This window comes from Pinus tabuliformis, chromosome 4_2, assembly GCF_031772625.1.
Source record: "Pinus tabuliformis cultivar Carrire ecotype Pingquan chromosome 4_2, CPIR1, whole genome shotgun sequence".
In the NCBI taxonomy this organism is placed as follows: domain Eukaryota; kingdom Viridiplantae; phylum Streptophyta; class Pinopsida; order Pinales; family Pinaceae; genus Pinus; species Pinus tabuliformis.
The window spans coordinates 307,784,171-307,807,120 of NC_142304.1; the positions used below are offsets into that span (position 1 = coordinate 307,784,171).

Below are 22,950 nucleotides of genomic sequence, written 5' to 3' on the forward strand. Positions count from 1 at the left end.
GTCACTGTTAGTAAATTGAAAAGTTTTCTGTGTTTGTGGGATTCTTTAATCTCCTACAGTTGCATGTCAAGGGTTCTAAATTTCCACGGCTTTAAATAAGTGTCGCAGGGATCTGGATCTGGGCCATTCTGTGGAAGCTCGGATTTCACCAGCGGGCCCAACGATTTGTGTGGTTTGGTACATGGTTTGAGCTCCAAATACTTCTTTTTCTCCCCTGGCAGAGAAAAATTATTCCTCGGATCCGCACGTCTCAACACGTCTAGATTTGTCACTATTCCTGAGCGCGTTCACACTGTTCTCATCTCCACTCAGCACGATGAGACAGTGACCAATGCCCAGATTGCTGCAGATTTGAAGGAGCATGTGATAAAGCCGGTGATTCCTGAGAAAAACCTTGACGATAATACCATATTCCACTTGAACCCGTCTGGTCGATTCGTAATCGGAGGGCACAGTGTTTGTTTGTTGCGTCGAATTGCGCGTGCGCACATTTGACAGTATCCTCGCATCGCAGTAAAGACACTTGCCCATCCTCGCTTTGTCATGCAGAACTTATCGTTCCACCATCCTGCTGTCGTCGACCACGATTAGTGACCACGCTGGGTCAAGCCCTCCGCACGCTGCGTAGTGTCCATTTCTGTGGTGTTATGCCACCGCCACAATTTCCGTTTTCGACGTATGGACAACATCCGACCAGCAACAATCAAGTTGTCTGTATTGTGCCATCAACCAGCTATCACCACCAATCGCTGCCCTCTGTAATGATTTTTCTATAGCCCACAGCTCGCTCGCCTAAAGATTACACTGTCGGAATCCGTGCAACTTTCCGTCTACCTATGGGGTTTAGAAGGCAGGCTATCACTGCCCAAATCCCCAATACTTTCTGGCAATATTCCTCTGTTGTATCGTGCACGCGAAAAGCCGCTAACATCTGCTAGTTACGCTAGACATTTTTCAAGCCATTTGCGTTCGTATTCTTTCTATGCTGCGTGGAATCCTGGGTTTCTCCCATTCCGGTGGCTCCAACTCAAGAACCCGTCCATTATTGCGTTGATTTTTTTCGTGGCTCGGTTTTTTTTCAACCAAGGTATTTTATTTTTTTTCATTTGTCAAAAAAAAATCCGATTACAAATTTGATGTGGGTTTTGTAAAATCTCAACTGGGTAGTCGTCAGAATTTTCTGGGTGCATCGTTTTCTGTGCCTTGATTTTCGAGTCAGCAGCATTTGAATTTTGTTTCCAGCACCTATCAGATTCTGTCCGGATTAGTCGGCATCTGCATTGAAATCCGTGCTGGACTCCTCTATAGTTTTTTGTATCTTGGGAAACGTGCAGATGGCCTCGCTAACCAATCTGATGTTGGAAGGCAATCAGCGCTTTAATGGCACCAATTATAACATCTGGAAACAGAGAATGTTGACCATTTTTGAATATAGGCGTCTTGACCAACTTGTTTTGGGCAAAGAGCTCAGTCCTGGTACACCTGGTGCAGATCAAGATAAGTTTGATGATCGCAATCGAGAGGCTGTTATGCTTCTCAAACTCTCAGTGACTAATGATCAGTTACCACAAATTCCTTCCGGCAAGATAGCTGCCGAAATCTGGCAACATTTGAAGGAATTGCACGAGACTTCCGACAAGAGCAGAGCTTTCTTTCTAAAACATCAGTTGTTCTCCATCATGATGGACGAACATATGTATTTACATATTTACAGGAACATCTTAACAAGATTAAAGACATTCGAGATCAGCTCGAAGCCATTGGTCAGACCATGGAGGAAGAAGACATGGTAGCCATCACTCTGAAAAGTCTACCAAAACCTTATGAACACTTCATAGAAACACTCAACATTACCACCACTAATGTTGATCTGAAGTTTCCGGAGTTATGCACCAAACTCCTACAGCAGGATCGTTGGAAACAGCAGTTTGGTAGTGGTGCTTCATCAGCCTCCTCAGAAAATGCTTTTGCTACCAAATATCAGTCTCTCAGTCCTTTCAGCAAAAAGTTTCTTCTCAGCCTTTTGATCCTACTAAGAAGAAAAATGTGCAGTGTAATTACTGTCACAAGTTTGGCCACATGAAGAAAGATTGCCGACAGAGGATTGCTTCTTAACAGAAGAAGTAGGGAGGGTCTCATCAGATAGCGAATGTTGCATAACATTCCGAGCAAAAGGAATCTGCCTTTTACGCCTTTATGGCTAAGAGGTCCTCAGATCATGCCCCGTCTTCTGCGTGGTACATTGACTCTGGTGCATCACGTCATTTCTCTCACAGGCGTGACTGGTTTACTGACTTCTCATCTTTCAGTGATTTTGTGGTATTCGGCGACGGTGAGGAGTACATAATGGTTGGCAGAGGTACCGTTCAGATCTAGTCTGGTGGGCGCACACTCATCTTCCTGAATGTGTACTATGTTCCTGGTATGGAAATTAATCTGTTGTCTGTCAGCCAGATTATGAGGAACTCTCCTCAGCTCAATGTGGTATTTAGTGCGCACAAGTGCTCCATTATTGACAAGAAACTCGTCTTACGGTTGCTATTGGCCTAGAGGATCATGGCCTATACATACTTCTTGACACTGGTGATTCTCCAGAAGTAGCTCTAGCAGCTCGTGTTTCTCCCATCAGCGCTCTGTGGCATCAGAGATATGGGCATCTAAACATTCAATATCTCTCTCAACTATCTCGGGAAGGACTTGTATCAGGGTTACCTAATATTCAAACTCAGCATTTGGGAGTGTGCGACGTCTATCAAGCTAGCAAGCAACATCGGTCTTCATTCAAGGATGGAGACTCTTGGTGCACATCTAAGGTACTCCAGTTAATTCATGTTGATATTTGTGATCCTATGAATACATCTTCAGTTACTGGTTGCAAATATTTTTTGCTTATTGTAGATGATTTCAGTATAAAGATGTGGGTGTACTTTCTAAAATATAAATCTGATGTATTTAGTATCTTTCAGAAGTTTAAGTCCTTAGTTGAAAAAGAGTCTAGCTGTAATATCATAACTCTTAGGACAGATAACGGGGAGAATTTTGTTCTTCTGCCTCCAACTTCTGTGACACCCATGGCATCAAACGCCAGTTAACTACACCGTACACTCCTCAGCAGAACAGTGTTGTCGAACGTCGCAACCGTACAGTTGTTGAAATGGCTCGTTCCATGTTACAACACAGGAGTGTTCCGAACAAATTTTGGGCTAAAGCAGTGTTTACCGTTGTCTATCTTCTTCACCGATCACCTACTCAGGCTGTTAAGGGGAAGACTCCAGAAGAGGTTTGGTCTGGTCGTAAGCCTACGATCAGTCACCTCAAAGTGTTTGGCTCGATGGCATATGTTTGGATTCCAGCTGCTAAGCGCTCTAAGTTGAATTCCAAAAGCCAGAAACTCATGATGACAGGGTATAGTGATCACCACAAGGCCTATAGGCTGATAAATTTAAACACTGATCATCTTATCTTCAGTCGGGACGTAGTATTTGATGAAGACAGAGGGTTCTTTCAGTCTCCTCCTTCTAAGCAGTGTTCTGAGGATCAGCATCACAGTGTTCTTCTTCCGTTAGGTCCACCTGATGGGAGGGATGATGCAGCATCAGCATTTGATAATGCCCTACTTGAGCTTCCTCCGGGAAATAATCCTTTTCTTACTGCTCCTGTTGTTCCTGAGCCTTCTCCACCTACTCCTGATATTGGTTATTCTACTCTCCGGCCTAAATGGTGGGCTAAAACTATTGGTGATCTCCGGGATAATGAGCTCCTTAAAGGTAGAACTTCCAGAAATAAGAGCAAACAACAGCCTACAGTAAATTTTGCTCTTATGGCTAACCTACACAGTGTTTTTGAGCCTCAAACCTATTCAGAGGCTAAGGGTATACTTGAGTGGGAACAGGCTATGGAAGCCGAATTCCAGAGTCTTCAGAAGAATCACACTTGGACCCTTTCTGATCTTCCTATAGGGAAGAAGCCCATTAGCTGCAAATGGGTGTATAAAGTAAAATACAAAGCTGATGGAACCCTAGACAAGTATAAGGCTCGCCTTGTTGCTCGAGGGTTCTCACAAAAGGAAGGCATAGACTATGAGGAGACCTTTGCTCCTACAGCCAAGATGAGTACCATACGGCTCGTCCTTGCCTTAACAGCTCAGTTCAGTTGGAAAGTCCATCAGATGGATATAAAGAATGCTTTTCTAAATGGTGACTTACAGGAAGAAGTCTACATGACGTAGCCTCCAGGATTCAAGGTTGCCGATCAAGAACAGCAAGTCTGTAGATTAGTCAAAGCACTCTATGGCCTGAAACAAGCCCCTCGAGCTTGGTACATGAAAAATGATAAGTACCTAGTTGTTCATGGCTTTCAGCGGAGTCCATCTGATGCAAACCTGTATATCAAGCATACTGGGGATGATATTCTGTTTGTAGTTGTCTATGTGGATGACCTTATCATTACTGGCAGTTCAACACATTTGATCCATGGGATCAAACAGGATTTGTGCAGCACGTTTGATATGACAGATTTGGGACTTCTTCATTACTGTTTGGGGGTTGAAGTCTGGCAAACTGAGAACAACACCTTTCTCTCCCAGTCCAAGTATGCCAAAAGTCTCGTGGACAGGTTCAGAATGCAGGATTGCAAACCTGCCATGACCCCTATGGAACCAGGGCTCAAACTTTCAGCTCAGTCATCCTCACCACTTGTGGATGAATCTTTATTCAAGCAATTAGTGGGCAGCCTCATCTACCTTACTGCCACTAGACCTGATATTAGTTTTGCAGTGAGCTACATTTCACACTTCATGACAGCTCCTAAGGCTGATCATTGGCTAGCAGCAAAGCGTGTGCTGCGTTATGTGAGTGGCACTCCTGATTATGGACTTTTGTACGGAGTTCAGATCCTACACTCAGTGGTTACACAAATTCCGACTGGGCAAGATCGGTTGATGACCATAAATCTACTGCTGGGTATGTGTTTAGTCTGGGATCCGGTTCTGTCACATGGACTAGTAAGAAGCAGCAGGCAGTGGCTCTCTCCTCGACAGAAGCAGAGTATCGGGGAGCAGTTAAGGCATCTTGTGAGGTAGTTTGGCTTCGACGTATGCTTGCGGATATGCATTTTTCCCAGGCAGGTCCTACTCCCTTGTTCTGTGATAATCAAAGAGTGCTCAAACTCGCCAAGAATCCAATTTTCCATGAACGAACAAAGCATGTGGAAACCCATTGTCACTACATTCGACAGCTTGTTGAAGACGGATCCATTCAGTTGCTGTATGTTCCCACAACGGAGCAACTAGCAAACATCTTCACCAAGCCCCTTGGTCCTAATAAGTTTGTAAAATTCAGAGGGTCTATAGGTATTGTAAATCGATTGAGCATTAAGGGAGGGTATTAGAATAATGCTATTTTAAGTGTTTAATGCTCATTTATGTAAATAAAATCGTCTGTGATCTTATTAGCAGTTTCTTATTAGAAACTTGTTGTTTCTATTTTCTTAGTAGAAACTTGATGTTTCCGTAAATACTTGTGTATTATTTATTGAGCTTCATTTCTCATTGTAAATCAATTCAATTCATTCATTGATTATTGACTGCCCTAGTTTGTGGAAGCAGGTTGACTTCAGATTGACTGTGTTTGACTGGGTTTTTCGGACTGTTTATGGGCTGCCTCTTCTTGCTGTTGGAGGCCTAGTTGACTAGGATATTGACCAAGTATATTGGAGGTCATTTCTATCTTGTTTGACCAGCTTTGACTTTGCTGGTTAGGGTTTGCTGCTGCTGTCCTAAAATTACAGATTTATGTATTTGTACTATTTCTCTCTCTACTGAACTATTGAAGATTATATAAGAATTGATCAAAGGGTTTCCCCACATTGGTGTTTGTCCCTGGCTAGCCGCCACATCTGGTGTCTCTTGTCTTGGCTTGTTTTTTGTCGATCTACTAATGTTCTATCTGCATTTTACTGTATGTTAATGTGATTGCTAAACAGTGGCTTATAAGAAATTGAAGTAAACTTCTCTAAGCATAGAACATACCATATATTAACAAGATCACTGTCTTCTATAGTATTGCCCACTCCAACTGACTCATCCTGAACCTGGGTGAACTTGGAAAGATTGGTAATGATGGCTCTCCTTTGCTCATCCAGATATTTCTTAGCTTGTCCTTCAAAACAAGCTTCCTGGCATCACTAGAACCCTGATACAAATCTAAGATGGCTTTCCACATCTCATATGACATCTTCTTCCCATGTAGATGAGGGATAATATGGTCTTTGACCCGCTGAAGAATGATCCTCCTAGCGATGGTGTCATTCTTGTTATGTTGGATCAACTATTGGGTATCCTGAGGTGGCCTATTTGATTCTTCACAACTTCTAGCGCCCCATTATCTTCCAACACCATTGAGATCCGATCCCTCCATGAGCAGAAGTTCGAGGCTCCCTCTAAACAGTGATTTCCCCTTAGTCCTTAAAAGGCAATCCTGCTATCCAAAGAACCGCTCTTCAAACTCTAGCACAAGCTTTCTACCTAATCTGCACTCTTCACTAACTGGTCAATCTGGTGTTGGTCTTTATGTTGATCTCTGCTCTGATACCATGTTAATTTTCCATTGAAACTCTACAACTACTTAGATAAACAACCCAAAAACAAGGCAACTAAAAACTAAACCAAATTTACGTCCACCAAGATATAGAGTTTCTTAACAAGTTATAAGCAGCAGAAAATAATTGACAGATAAAAACACAATCATACAAATTGACACGCTTGTTTACCCAGGAAACCCAAATGGGAAAACCTACATTTTTTGTTGCGGTATTTTATTGATTGATCTTTGAGCAATTGGATCTATTACAAAGCAATCTGTCTCTAAGAAAGCGTATGCGAATGTACAAAATTACTTGCCCTGTTGGATACTGAGATAACAAATGACTAGCTTGTGGAACTTAAGAACCTTGACTCTCAAAACATAGGATCGGTGCAAGAATGTATCTGAATTCATGAGGTCGTCTCAAGTTGGTTCTTATGGACCTGCTTGTTACATAACCAACTGTTTTCTATAACCAGTGGGGTCTTCACCAGCAATAACGAGAAGATATAGGCAGCAATAATATAACAACAGCGGTGCATAGCTGAAGATATAATTATCAAACGACGAACTTGGGATGAACACAATATGATGGGAAAAAACAAAAACTAGCAGCCAAATACATAACAAGAGACTATGATAAAGGTACTTAGGACAGAAAGTATTCTTATGCAGAAGCCAACATCAAGGGAGTTTAAGACTAAAATAATGTATTCTTGAAGTTGATGATATAATTTGGCTGCGTACTCGGACCTAACTCTATGATATGACCATAGAAAACGCTGTCTTTATAATGATTTTAATGTACTTATGTTTTCTCTCTTATTTTGCCATACTTATCTCTGAGGTCTTGAAACTGTTCATGAAATCTACATCTACATGCCATAAAATCCTAGGTTGAAAAATGTGCAAATCTCCTTTGGATCCTCTCAAATGATGAGAATAGTAGCATATACTTACTTTGTAAATTCCAAGAAATAATTGACAGTTTTCTCAAGTTTCCATCCTCCATATGCTGCAGCCCAAGGTGGAAGAGAGTGATGAAACAATGTTAGCATCACACGCATGCCATGAGCATGGACTCTTTCGATAATCCATCTATAGTGTTCCAATGCAGCCCTGTTCACCTGTAATGGTAAGCTATCACCATTGTCATATTTGGCAATTACATGGAAGTTTTAAGCTAGAGCTAAATATGTCAATTGAAAACTTAAATAGTGATCACACAAAAAAAGGGAACAACAGATAGCTTGCTCTCACTGGGTGACACAAACCTGATTACGTGTTGCCTGATACATGAACGTATGGTATTATGGGCTGTGATGTGTGTGCACTGAATTGGCGTAAAAGGATTTAAAATTGAAAAAGAGCGTGCAAGTGCCAAGAAAAACCATTCCATTCAATCCCTCTCAAAAACACATACCGAGTTCGGAATGCCATCAACAGGCTCTACAGGCATAATTCTGGTCCAGTCCACTCCCATACGGAAAACAGTGACCCCTGTATCTTTTGCAAGCCGAAGTTCTGTGTCTGGATCCGACCAAAAGCGCAATCGTTCTTCCCTGTTAAATAAAAATATCTGATTTTATTTGGTGCTGACAAAGCAACCTACTCTCCATAAAATTCCCCCTTAACATAGCAAAATCCAGCATTTCTTTCCCCAGGTCAAACAAGACCATAATTGAAAATTAATGCGAAGTAGGAGTTTCTTAGCAGAAAGGATCCTGAACAAACATTTTGCTTTGGAAAACCTTTATATCAATCCACTGTGATTCAAAGCTATGTTTAGAGCTGCAGAGTGAAGTAATGAGCTTTCACTATTCATGCCCCCTCCCTTTCAGGGAAGGTGATTTGGCAAGTGTGTAAGGTCACTGGGACTGGACTATGACAACCAAAAGTAATAGTTGAAAGATTTGCAGTAAACAAAAATTGTAAACAGTTAATGTAAACCTCCCAAACCACACTGAAAACGAATGTGCCTTATAAGTCCAAAACACACCCCAGGGTTGCGTTTGAGCCCTAAATTTCGCCAGCTCATATTCAAAATTAGTCAGAAAGTAGCAGAAGCTAAAAAATATTCAGTTGAGAAATTTTACAGGTGAGCGGAGAATAAGAAGGAAAAAATCTTACGGATGATAGGCATTCTTCCAAGCAGCAACATTATGGCATTCATCTTCTTCTTCTTTTTCAGAGAATCTTTGGAAACCTCTGCTCATGGCCTCCATAGCCATTTTCACATATTTCTTCCCTTTCTTGGTAACAGTGTATTGCAATTTGGGTTCTTGGATTCCACCCTTACTCCTAGTTATCTTTGGTGGTTGATCGCTAGGTCGTGGATTCGAATCCGCGGTGTCATTCTCGGCGAATTCAAGCCAGGCATCGTGGAGATCGTCTTCAACGTGGGCAGGGGCAGTTGCCAAGCCAAAGAAGAAGCCTCCATCGTCCTCTGCAGTGCAATACCATCAAATTCAATTTCATTAAATTTCTGAATTACTAAACTCGAAGGACTGAGGTTATCAGTCAGTAATTCTTACCATTTTTGTCTGTGTTAAAAGTGGCTAAAACTTCCTCAGATTCATCTAATGGGTTGTCAAGGGGTTCTAGAAATTTCTTCCGGAACCTGATGAATGCAATAGTATTTGCAGTTACTGAGATTGTGGCTAACACTCCTACCAGCTTTGAGGCATTCAGCAAAATGGGCACAAAGTGGATTCCCATTCCAATCTATTCTACTTCATTCATTCAACTGAATTGTGGTCGATTGGATCAGCTTAACAGAAATAGGTGTTTCCTTTAAGCAGCCAAATATCGTGCTGTCGTTGTCTTTCAAATTTTTTATTGGCATCTAATTTTCTTGTGGTTCTCTGAAGACTGTGGGGACAGCATGTGAAAATCGCTAACTTATGCTTTGTCTTTTCGTATACGAGTAGTTTTTAGTAACGTCTGAACATACGTAACTTAGAGGGATAAGGTTAAGATTAAGTTTCAGTTTATGTGTGGCTTGTTTTAATTTTTCGCAAGTTGGTCATTTAAATTTTTCGCAAAGTTTATCAGACAAGTTACAATCGAAATACTATACTAATGCCGGGAACTAAAATGGTTATACGAATAGTTGCAGTTGCCATCTTTGTAACCAAAATTGCACATGAGAGGATTGGGAATGAGATAAAGCGCTTTGTAAATATAAAGCTATTTATGAAAATTATTATAATTTTAATAATTTTGTCTTTTTATTGAATTTGGTAAATATAAATTTTTTTGATTAATATATTTATTTTAATAAACTGCTTCTGCTTGGGTAAGAGCTCGTCTTCCTCAGACGTAAGGAAACAGGTTAACGGCCCAAGACCCAGAGGCATCTGGCAGGAGTGAAAGCCTGCTCCCTTACGGACCACCAGCGGGTTATTACAGGTGGCGTGGTTTTCCTTGATAACAGTGATGAGTCAAACCGACATTCGCGGATAGCAACCAGAGATGGCTGTCCTCACTGTTGGTTTGACACCTGAGTTTGATAGGTTTTGCCACCTTCGGAAAAAAAAAAAAAAAAATATGGAATTATTTTAATTTTAGATTTATTAGTAGAAGAATCAAATATTTTAATAATTTTAAATTGATGTGTTGATCTTGCTCTCTAACTTTGTTTTGATGGCAATTTTGCCCTGATGAACCTTGATAGATGTTGGAAGTTTACACCCTAAGATTTCTATGTGATTTCGATTTCTCAGGAAAATCTTTGCTTAAATATAATTTTTTTTGTTAATATAAAATTTGAAGAAAATAAAATATCTAGAGAGATTTAATTCTTAGACAGTTGTAGATCTATATTTAAAATGAATTTATATTTATTCTAATAATATTATTTATATTTGCACAAATTTCACATTTGTACATATAAAAATATTCATATTTTCATTTTCATTAAAACTTTGATAATAAATATAGTTACATATGTATGCAGTGTTTTTCTTTAACATGTTTTAAAAAAAAAAAAAAATATATATATATATATATATAAGTATGGTAAATATTGAATTTTTATATACTTTTTAATTAAATTTAAATATGAAGTTCTAGAATATAATGATCATGAATATGAATCATTGTATTTTAATTTATATGGTTAAATAGATTTTAGCTTATAGGCAGTGTTGTATTTTATATATACTTTGCATTTCTATATTTTGAAATATTTTATTTTTAATTATACGTCTGTTAATTAAATTAATTAAGTTTTTATATGTTTATTAATTATATGTTATTTCCGAATCTAGTGATTAGTGTAGTAAATAGGAGTAATAGGATGGTCGCCCCACTCAATGGAGGGAGGAGAAGCGGTCTTCCCTCCCCTTAAATCTTTCCACCTTCTGCCATGAATTTGACGACTTGAAAACTCATTAATGTTCTTTCATTATGAAGAGCTCTCTCACTTGACACCACCCTATATGTTAAACTTTGGTCTTTATCTCGCTCCTCCCTTTGAATTGATTATCCATGATGCTACCTTGATTTCATTGCTTCCATTTTTTGCTTTCAGTCCTTGTTTCCATTCTCAATTTGGGGGTCAAACCAGGTCCCCCTAACTTAGTCACCCCCTCTTCTTTCTCCACTCCAATAGAAGCTACAAGGTTGTACTTTCCACTTGATTTCATCTTTGTTGTTTCCCTCAAGGAGAATCAACCCCTCTCTGCTTTGAATTGCCATCCTTACTAACACGATGAGGAGGATCCCAAAGCAATCCTCAGACAAAGCATCTCCTACTCAAGCTATCTCTAATTAGATTAGGAAATTGACAAGCTCGTGGTGGATGATATAATTCTAGGACCCTCTTGGCAGCGCAAAGAATTTAGGGTGTTCGTATTTTAGTGGCTAAACCAACTCTACGACACTCAGCTCTAGGTATCCAATTTTCTTTATCCATTTTATATCTGGTGCTCTAGTTTTGCAAGCATTTTCTGGGTTTTTTCGTTGTTGTATAATTCCTTCTCACCTCTCCATCAATATTTGGCCACCTTGTGGCTTCTTCTATCGTCTTCATTATGTACCCTCTATCTATTTTGCAGCCTCTACTCTCCCCTTGTGACGCCTCTTACTGTTTGGCTCGATGGTGCTCGGTGTAATGGTTCCCCTCGTGCCCTCCTTGCAATCTTACTCAATCCTTTTAGGCCCCCTCTTTGTCACGTTGTACTTTCTTTCCTCTCTATCTACCAATCTAGTCTCTTTCTCCTCCTCCTGGCCTACGCATCTTTGTTGTCTCTAGTTTCATTTCACCACCTCTCCTAATCAACATGTCTCATTAAAGGGCAAGGAAATGCAAGGGATCCTCAACTAGAGTGGATGGCAGTGCAAAGGGTCATTAACTTGCCTTCACTATCACTCGACAATTTCACTCTCGCACTCTTAATCTCGTATAGTCATAATTGGATCATGTTACCTCTGGAGCTATAGTAGATCATGTTGCCTCTAGAGCTATAGTAGATCATGTTAAATACACTAATGCAAATATTATGGCTTTTGTTGTTGAGTGGGTTCGTAACCCAAGACACACTCAGGGCAAGCATAATCAATATATGTGTACAATTGAGCTCTATTGGCACATTAAGGGCCTCATCCATGTTGAGAATAGCAACAAGAAATGTTAAAAATAGCATTTAGAATATTCCAATTTTAATTTGTCCTTGAATTAGAATTGTGAATTAAAATTCGAATTTAGTCTCACGAGCTGCTTCAAAAATAATTAATTAATTCATCTTGGATTAATTAGTTGTAGAAATTCAAGCTAGAAGTCTTTGTGAAGTCATACAACAGTTATCCCTTAAATTAAGGAGATTATCCCTTAATTAAGGAGATAAGGATGAGTTGTATTTGAGTTGTAATTAGATAGCTCAATTAACTGAGTTATGTCCAGTTAAATTAGTTCCAAATAGTTTGAGGAACTAATTGTGAGTTCAGTGAGTTAATGCATGCTTGCATGCAACTAGTGTACTCCAGATAACTGAAGATTCTCTCATAAATAACTCATGCATGACTATTCAGACAAGGACCCAGTTGATATTAAATACAGGGACATTGTACTATCAGTTGGAAGAATTTTCCTATAAAGGAAACTCATTCATGCAGAAGGAATAAGGTTCCTTGAGGATTGCACAATTCTAACAGTGTGTTGGAGCAGTGTGTTGGAGCAGTGTGTGAGATCAGTGTTACACTAGGTAACAGCTGGATCACCCAAGGAAAACTGCGCAAGGAAATAGGAGGCTTGGAGGGTAGAGGAGAAGGTTTGTGAGAAGCCTTGTTTTCTTGTGAGCATCTAGGAGGATTGTACTGAGAGCTGGCTAGCTGTGAGAGCTAAGGCTTTGTGTAATTCTGATGTATTTCCACCTTGTATGATAATACAGATAGTGGGGTTTTTAGCTAAGGCTTTCCCCTGAGTATTTTCTGTGTTTCATGTGCATTGATTCTTCTTCTTATGGTTATATGTGTTTAGCTCTAATTCAACTCGATCTTTAAGCTTCCGCAAGTTTGATAGTAGAAGTAGATTATAGTATTTTTCTTTGGTATATTGCATTATCGAGTTAATATACAGTCAGATTTTCTACATAGATCTCAGAGGTAGATTTGTAGAGAATTTGCAGGAAATTCTACATGGTATCGGAGCAAAGGTGATCAGAGCTGTGAACAGTATACTGAGAAGGGAAATTCGAAGTTTGAAGTTCTTGGTTGCAGGTGCAAAATTGAATTCTTATCACACCTCAAAGTTCACCAATGGCGTTCAATGGCTTGAGACTCGAGTATGCTCTGGATGGCAGCTCGAATTACATAGCATGGAAAGATTGCATGGAAGTGGTATTAGAAGACAATGGTTTGAAGGATTTCATTGATCAAGAAATCCCCAAGCCAGCTGCAGCTAATGCACAAGAGTTGGCTGAATGGAAGAAGTGTGTGGCGAGGACGAGACAGATCATCCTTGAGGGAGTTCGAGACCATATTGTCTCGAGTCTCCATGGGAAGGATACTCCATATTCAATATGGAAGACATTGAAGGACCTCTATCAGAACAATAGCGACCAGAGGAAATTGGCGCTCAAGGACAAGCTTCGAAGAATCAAGATGGAGAACGGTGATACTATTTCCACATATCTGAACAAGCTCACCACCTATAGAGATGAGCTTGGAAGTGTGGGAATAACTACTGCTAATGATGATATGGTGAGCCTTGCTCTCCTTGGCCTTCCTAAGATCTGGCATAACTACCAGGACTCTGTGAATGGAAGGGAGAAATTGTCGAATTGGGAATGACTGTGGTCGGATCTCATGCAGGAGGAGATCAGGAGGAGCACATGAGATGCTTCTTCATCCAAGGAGGATGAAGAAAATCTGGCCTTAGCGAGTAAGGCAAGGAAAGGGAAGGAGAATGATTCTCATCCCAAATCGAATTCTTCACATGGAGGGAAGAAGGGTGACAAATCTAAAGTGAGATGCTTTAATTGTCACGAGATGGGCCATTATGCAACTAATTTCCCATCGAAGAAGTCCAAGAAGGGATCCTCGGATGGATCAGAAGGTGAGGCATTAGCCTCTCAGTTCGAGATGGACTTCACCCTCATCGCATGCATGGTGTCATCGATGATGGGCTGTGGTCGATTTCTTGACAGTGCCTTATTCCACATGACTGACGATAAAAGTTTATTCAGCACCTTGGAGGAGAAAGACCTCAAGATACTCATAGAGATGGGTGACGATGAAAGGTATAGTGTTCCAGGAGTGGGCACGTTTGCTTTTTAGAGGGAGCATGGAGCTCTTATCACCTTGACAGATGTGAAGTATGTGCCTGCACTGAAGAAGAACTTGGTATCGATTGCGATGTTGGAGGGCAAAGGCTACGATTTTGTCTTCAATAAGCGAAAGGTTTTCCTTAGACACATCACCATGAGACAGGTGAAACAGATCGGTTCACGAGTTAAGAACATGTATGCTCTTGAGGTTCAAGATGCATGCAAAGCCTTGAGGAGCAAGGCAAATGTTAGAGACTTGGTGGTTGAGAGGGAGAGTAAATTACCTCTCAACATGCAGCCCCAGAAGAAGTCTCAGACAATTGTGGAGGAGCCACAATTGGAGATGCTGAGAGGAGACCGAGTGGAGGCATCCACTCATGCAGAGACCTCCAGTAGGGGGAAATTTTGAGCCAAGTGGGCAGAGGGATCACATGCAGCCATACCTCTAGGTGTGAGGTGGGGCGATGTGAAGTGATAGTCCCAAGAAGGCTGAAATTGGGCAGGGTCCATTGAGAGGTTTTATCTCATGGATCGTACCTTGCTACAGGAGCCCAAAGTACATAGTAGTGGGAGGAATCAGTGGGATTGATGCAGTCAGAGATCAAAGTGACAGAGGCTAGAGCAGTCAGATATTGAAGAGCGCAAAGAAGGATTGACAACAGTGCAGAAAGGTTGAGTCAACAGAAGTGCAGAGTTTTCAGTTGACAGAGGCAATAACAGTCAGAGACTTTGATGACAGATGCATCATACTGATTCAGGTTGGATTTTTTTTTGTTTCTGGAGTTGTTGGAGCAACAACACTTGAGAGAAGTGTTGCATGCAAAACATTCCAAAGGTTCAGGATCAGGATTGAGTTGAATTCCTTTCTTGTTGAGAGGGAGTGTTGAGAATAGCAACAAGAAATGCTAAAAATGTCATTCAGAATATTCCAATTTTAGTTTGTCCTTGAATTAGAATTGTGAATTAAAATTCGTATTTAGTCTCACCAGCTGCTTGAAAAATAATTGATTAATTCATCTTGGATTAGTTAGTTGGATAAATTCAAGCTAGAAGTCTTTGTGAAGTCATGCAACAATTATCCCTTAAATTAAGGATATTATCCCTTAATTAAGGAGACAAGGATGAGTTGTATTTGAGTTGTAATTGGTTAGCTCAGTTAACCGAGTTATGTCCAGTTAAATTAGTTCCAAACAGTTTGAGGAACTAATTATGAGTTCAGTGAGTTCATGCATGCATGCATGCAACTAGTGTACTCCAAATAACTGAAGATTGTCTCATAAATAACTCATGCATGTCTATTCAGACAAAGACCCAGTTGAGATTAAAGACAGGGACATTGTACTATCAGTTGGAAGAATTTTCCTATAAAGCAAACTCATCCATGCAGAAGGAATAAGGTTCCTTGAGGATTGCACAGTTTTGACAGTGTGTGAGATAAGTGTTACAATAGGTAATAGCTGGATCACCCAGGGAAAAATGCGCAAGGAAATAGGAGGCTTGGAGGGCAGAGGAGAAGGTTTGTGAGAAGCCTTGTTTTCCTGTGAACATCCAGGAGGATTTTACTGAGAGCTGGCTAGTTGTGAGAGCTAAGGCTTTGTGTAATTCTGATGTATTTCCACTTTGTATGATAATACAAATAGTGGGGTTTTTAGCTAAGGCTTTCCCCTGAGTATTTTTTGTGTTTCATGTGCATTAATTCTTCTTCTTATGGTTATATGTCTTCAGCTCTGATTCAGCTCGATCTTTAAGCTTCCGCAAGTTTGATAGTAGAAGAAGATTATAGTATTTTGCTTTGGTATATTGCATTATCGAGTTAACCTATAGTCATATTTTCTACATAGATCTCAGAGGTAGATTTGTAGAGAATTTGCAGGAAATTCTACAATCCATAAGGTGTTGTTGGAGAGGCATGAAGCCAAAAGAGAAATCTCTTTGTAGTTAGATAAAATCCAAGCAAAGCACTAAGACATGGCTCTTCAACTTGCCCACATTGAAGCTATTCTCTCTAGAGGAAAGAGACCAGCATCTCCCATTGATGTTTCCACACCAACGTGGCTAGTAACATGGCTTTTAGTTTCTATAGTTGGCTCTCTTTTCTAATGCTATCTATGTTTTTTGTTTACGTTACATACATGCACTATAGCTGCAATTTTGATCATGCAAGTTATAGGTATTATTTTATAAACATTGACAACAATTGCATACTTGTGAAAATATTGAGATATTACATACTTCATTCTATTTTTTAGACCTATTCTCTTCTTTTTTGTTGCTAGTATGGTTTCCCTCGTGGCAGACCACAACGGAGAGAGAAAGAAATAACTCAGGATGTATATGTAGCTCTTATTTAATTGATCAATAGAATTTACCAAACTTACAAAAAAACACACACACATTCTAAAATATCATGGTTATGAATATGAATAATTATTATTTAAATACATTTTAATATAATATTATGATTATTTTTCTTATGAAAAATTGTTTATAATTTTTGTTTAGTCAATTTAGTGTTCCTAAATTGATGTCATTAATTGTCAACCCGGGGCTCGTAAGCTGATGAAGTGAAGGTGTACTATATGTACTTAAGCAACCTCTTAGAGCTTTTTGTCGTTTGGGGTGTTGTTTGTGGTTAATTTATCTTCCTAAGATGGAGTGGTGATTTATAAACAGATGAGTGATAGTGTGTGTAAGGTGAATTCTAGATGAGTGAGAGTGTGTGATTAGTGGTTTCTAACTACTTGCTGAAAAGGAAAAGCTTGAAAGAAATAAATAACTTGAAATGACTTGAAAGCAAAGAACCACTTTCTAATGGCATTAGACACCATTCATGCTGCTGCAAATAAAAGGTAAGAAAATCACTTTAAAAACCAATGATAATGTTTATCTCTTCCTAACTCCCTGCTTCTAACACATAGTACTGTGTAAAACACGATTAGAAAGTAGCTAAAGATGAGTTAGAAAAGTGATCAAAAATGAGAAAAATCTACTTTAAAGACTAGTTATAATGTTTTGCTCTTTCTAACTCTCTGCTTCTAACACATAGTACTGTGTAAAGCACGATTAGAAAGTAGTTAAGGATTAGTCTAAAAAGCACTCAAAGCCAGCTGTAAGTTATTAGTATTCTGATCTCTAAAAGATAAACAATTTGTGATAAAGAGATCATTCATATGTTAGCAGACAACTTTGAGAAAGTAAACTAAAAAAATCAGCTATGAAAATAAAGTAAAGGCAGCAACTTTGAATCTGTCAACTGAAACTACCACTAGATATAAAGCAAATACACAAACACAAAAACAATCCCGGGTTAAAAACCTGCAAAAGAACAATGCTGATCAGCTTAAAATAAAGGCTGGAAATGAAATAACATGAAAGTGAATTAAGCTGTACATGTTTCAAGAAAAGGAAATGCTGAATGGAAAATGAAGAAATAGCAAGAATATAAACATGAAATACTATACAAGGGCAGTCATGAACAGGGGCCCTCCATTCATAATACCCAAAGAAGACTCAAGGAATTGAAAACTTCAGAACAACACTGCTTCTATTACTCCATGTGCAGAAAATTACAGTCAAGAGTGCTAGAACAGCACTATTAAAACAGAGTCTTGGAATGCACTAAAATGATAACGAGTTCATAAAACACAGCAACTAAAAAGTAACCTTAAGCGTATGCAAACGCTAGTTTTTATAGGCATCTGAAAGATGGCCTAATGCGTACAGCTAAAACTTGAAAAATAAACTAACTGTCATGCGTAATTAAGGTTCAATAACACGTCATAAGCCTCGTGGATGAGCTGGAGGTTCTGGTCGTTATGGGCATTGAATCCAGAGTTGGATTATGTCCCCCACAACCTGCGTAACACGGACAAATCACCGTTTGAACTGACGTGACCCAACAGCTTACGTATCACCGTTAAGCTGCCTTTGTTGACCATAACTTGACCCTCGTTGACCGGAGGTACAGATGACGTGGCTGGCTGAACCAATAGCACAGGAACCTCGAGCACCTTGATTCCTAAGTGCCCATGTGGCTCATTTGGCAAAATGACACGTGGAACCTTGAGATTAACAAAAAGGCTGCGGGATCATCAGATGGCTGCGGAATCATCAGATGGCTGCGGAATTCCTGTAAATATGTCAAAATCTAAACAAAACAGTCACACATTAGCAAAATTCCTTAATCATGCTTAAAGTCATATAATGTAATGATCTGGGTTGGTTTGCAAGGAAAATGAGGCAAAAGAGAGAGATGAATGAGGGAAAACTGTAGGTAATGATGGATAATCAAGTGTAAAGTAGAGGCTCTACATACCCCCACTACGAGGGCATTGCATGTCCTCATGCAATCAAAAACATTGTTCAGTCCACCTGCTGGGATGTCTCTGCTAAGACATCCAGCCTTCTTTTCTTTTTCTGTGTGGCCACATTGACTCTTGGTCTTTTCATCAAACACCTGAATTTTAGATTGATCAAAGCTCTGTTTAATTTCCTGCATCTCTTCTTGAGCTTTTTGTTTTCCTTTTGCCACAGGCCCATATGAAGCATGGTGTTATCTTGGACCATCTTGTCCACATTGCTCTGTATCTTCAGTTTTTCATTTTCTTGTTTGATGTGGCGATTTAGTACCTCCAGCTCAAATATTTCCTGCTTCAGTGATTGGACTTGCTGCTCCAAAGGTTGAGCAGTGCTTGGACCAGCAGCTGCGTGTTCTAGCGTCTCCAAGTAATTATAAACTTTCTGCTGATCAGGGTCAACCTCTGGTGACCTCTTTGGGCTAGGCTCAAATTCAGGTTCATGTTCAAATTCAGGCTCGTGCTCAAATGGACTTTCCTCACGTGGAGGACTGGTGTCAACATACTCAGCGTGTGGAGAGCTTTTCTCAAAGTCAGGACTTGTAGCAACCTTTTCAGGTGTGCTCAAGTCAATGATGAGTGACTTTTTACCCTTTGTGGCCCCCATTTTTCTTTGTAACCTGCTACTTCTTCTCACGGTGGTGATGTTCTGTTTTTCTTTTTGTGCCTTTTGCTTTTGTTTTTCCACCTTCTTGGAAAGGGCAGTTTCATGGAGTTTGGCCATTCTTTGTGCTAAGGGCTGAGTATCTTCTTCACTAGAGTTCTCAGGAGTAGCGTAAGTTTCTTGGGCTACAGCTTTGCCTTTATCTTTCTTTTGTTTCTTTCTACTCTCTTTTCTCTTTTGAGCAACTTCTTGGGCAAGTTCTGAAAGGGTTTCTGTGATGATTCTTTGAGCTGTTTGATCAGTGTCCACAGCAGGCTCAGGATCAATTTCATGTTCAGAATGATGTACATCAGTTTCTTCTTCAATCTGTTCTTGGACAGTTTCCTCTTGGACAACAGTTTCAGGGGTAGCCTCTTTTCTTTTTCTTCTACTCTTTCTAGGCACAGAGGTTTCTCCTGCTTCTTCAAAATGGTTTCTCACAAGAAATCTCTCCCAGGTATCTCTTTTTGCTTTCAACTGTTCCTCAACTAGCATCTTAACAAGACCATGATGATACAGATGTGATTCAATGTTTCTTGGGTTCCTTTGGACAATTGAACACATTTTTCTAAGACTTGAGAGTAGAAAATATGGAAGGTTAATATCATCTCCTAGGAAATGCATCATAACTTTGGCATGGTAAACATATAAAACTCCAAACCTTCCCTCACAAGTAAAGAATTTTTGCACTAATAATAGTAAAGTTGTCCATTCTTCCTTGACATAAGTAACAGGAATCCCTTTTGTAAAAATGCTGGTATCCATACCTGGATTCTTTAAGATTTGCTTCCACTGTTGGTCTTGTACTGATCTGTTTTTAAACCATCTTTCTCCAGTTTGTGGAAGTGAAGTGGCCTGTGCTATACTGCTCTCAGTGACTGTAAACTTCAGGTCCCCTATCTCCACTTGATTGTCTTTGTCTCTGAAGGAACGTGCAAAGGCCTTCGTAACCTCTTTGTGGTAACCTCTGAATTTCTGGATGCATTGTAGCCAGTTTGCTTTCTGCAAAGCTTCTTTAACTTGAGGATATCCCTCCAGAAATTTTGAACCCTCGGGTTCTACTCTTAAGAGTTTACCCATTGGCTCTACGGCTCTGTTCTAAAACTTTTGGAAAAAAGGTTACACGGCTTCAACAGTGGCCCTAACACAGTAAATTTACGGCTCTACTGTAACAGCCGTAACATACGGTCACTGATACCCAGAATTAGCAGAGAGGAAAAAGAAAAACAGAGTATGGCTAAGGTAGCAGCGTAGTGAGCACAGCGGAATAAGGGAACTGTGGAAATGAAACAGCGTGAATGGAATGATACGAGAGTATGAGGGTTATGAAATGATGGGTAGAAACGGTTAGGTCCTTAGGTTTCGGTCATGGGTTTACACTTGGCTGCGGGAATTATGACGTAGAGAGACGTAGTACAGTAGTCTACGTCACTTAGGTACGAAAATCTTAATGGAAGAGCAGCCGCAATTGAGTTTCAAAATCGTGAGGATTATGACCGATAAGTGTGGGGGATATGTGGATTTTTGGTCGCATGATAGGAAAGACTGGTAATCATTACATTAAATGGCAAGAAACATAACCCCGGAAACTTTGCAAAATGAGATAACCGTAAGTTTAAGATTTAGATCATACCTCAGATCCGCGCTTGGATTGCCTTTGATCAATTTCCACTAACCCTTCATTGTTTTATTGCTGTCGCATGACTCTTCTCCACTTATTGTTGATGACTTCTGAACTGTAAATTTCTTTTCAAACAGACTGTGTTTTTTTTTTTTTTATGCAGGTGCAGAGAGCTGCGGAATCGTTAGATGGCTGCAGAATTGCCAGACAGCTGCGGAAACTGCAGTGATACCCTCCGGCTGCACAAAACAACTTCAGTTAAAAAAAATGACTTTATTGATGGAATGAAATGTGATGAATGGAAAGAAATGAGGTGGAGTGAGAGTGATGAGATGGTGAATGAAGTGGATGGAATGGCGAAATGAGATAGAAGAGAGAGAGATTTTTTTTGGAAAACATGAGGTGTCAGGTGACCCTGATTTTCACCTCAGGTTTTCTGCATGAGACTGCCAATCAGAGATTGGTTTTCAGGCTCATACATTTATTCTTTTTTTTTCTTTTTTTCTTTTTTCAAAAACCAAAGATTACGCTGATGGAGGAGAAGAATCCTTGTCCACCAACCTGATTGCAGAATCTTCTTTAAACAACTTGACAAACTCTTCTTTTGAGAATGGCTTTTGGTAGATTTTCAAGCGATGGCCATTCACAATAAGAGGAGTATGAAATTCATCAATAGTTTTCACTCGAACTGCTCCATTGCTAAAGACTTCATCAATCTCATATGGCCCAAGCCAATGAGTTTGAAACTTTCCTTTGAAGTCTTTGAATTTTGAATCAAACAATAGAGCCCAATCTCCTTTCTGAAACTTTCTTTCTTTGATATGACGATCATGCCATTTAGATCTTTGGTGCTGAACTAGATCGGTCCTTAGAATTGCATCTTGTCTTATTTCATCTAGCTCATTTAGCTGGTCCATTCTGTGTCTTTGAGCTTCTGAGAGGCTCATTCCCAATTGGACTGCCATCTTGAAGGTCTTGATTTGGAACTCAATGGGGAGCAGGACTTCCTTCCCATAAACAAGTTCATAGGGAGAATGTCCTGTTGTGTTCTTCCATGTAGTCCTATAGGCCCATAAGGCTTCAGGGAGCCTTTCCGCCCAATCTCTTCTATGAAGATGAACAATCTTGGTGATAATGCCTTCAAGAACTTTATTGGTAGATTCCACTTGGCCATTGGATTGTGGATGGTATGGAGTAGATGTTCTGTGCTTGATCTTATATTCCTCCATCAGCTTCTCCATCAATTTAGATGTAAACTGGCTGCCCTGATCTGTTACAATTTCCCTTGGGACACCAAAACGAGTGAAAATATCCTCAAAAAGAAATTGAACAACTGAATTTTCAGTGGCAGAAGGCAATGCTTTTGCTTCTACCCACTTAGTAACATAATCAGTACAAACCAGTATATACTTCTTTTGCTTTGATGGTGGATTAATTGGTCCAACGAAATCTAGAGCCCATTTCTCAAAGGGTTCGATGCATACCTGAGGCTGTAGAGGCATTTCATTTGAAGGAGTTGGTTTCCCAACTCTTTGGCAGCTGTCACACCTTCTAACATACTGCTTTGCATCTTTAAAGAGAGAAGGCCAATAATATCCTAGAGAAAGGATTTTATAGGCTATCCTCTTGTCAGCAAAGTGCCCGCCGCATGATTCATCATGACATGCCTTAAGGATGTCAGGCATTTCATCTTCCCGAACACACCTTCTGATTATACAATCTGGCCCTGTTTTGAACAATTCATTAGAAATCCAAGAATAATGTGCACTCTCCTGAATGATTTTCCTTTTTTCATTAGGAAATAAGTGTAGAGGAAGCTTCCTTGTAACAAGATAATTAGCCATATATGCATACCAAGGAGTCTTGGTAGTCACTGCAAACAAGTATTCATCTGGAAACTTATCTTCAACTGGAGAATCTTCATTAGTGTTTTGGATCCTAGACAAGAAATCAGCTACTGTGTTTTGTTTTCCAGGTCTAT

The 22,950-nt window shown here is 39.8% G+C and overlaps 1 protein-coding gene across 1 annotated transcript in view; it reads right to left on the reverse strand.

Moving 5' to 3' along the window:
- Positions 1-9,445, reverse strand: part of SFR2 (Glycosyl hydrolase superfamily protein) — a 94,279-nt gene extending 84,834 nt beyond the window's left edge. The window contains exons 1-4 of the mRNA XM_089428605.1: positions 9,116-9,445; positions 8,712-9,027; positions 8,005-8,143; positions 7,542-7,708 (exon numbers count right to left, since the gene is read on the reverse strand). Of these exons, the coding sequence (XP_089284731.1) occupies positions 7,542-7,708; positions 8,005-8,143; positions 8,712-9,027; positions 9,116-9,299 (806 nt within the window). The 5' untranslated portion in view covers positions 9,300-9,445. The remainder of the gene's footprint in view (positions 1-7,541; positions 7,709-8,004; positions 8,144-8,711; positions 9,028-9,115) is intronic.
- Positions 9,446-22,950: the final 13,505 nt, after the last annotated feature.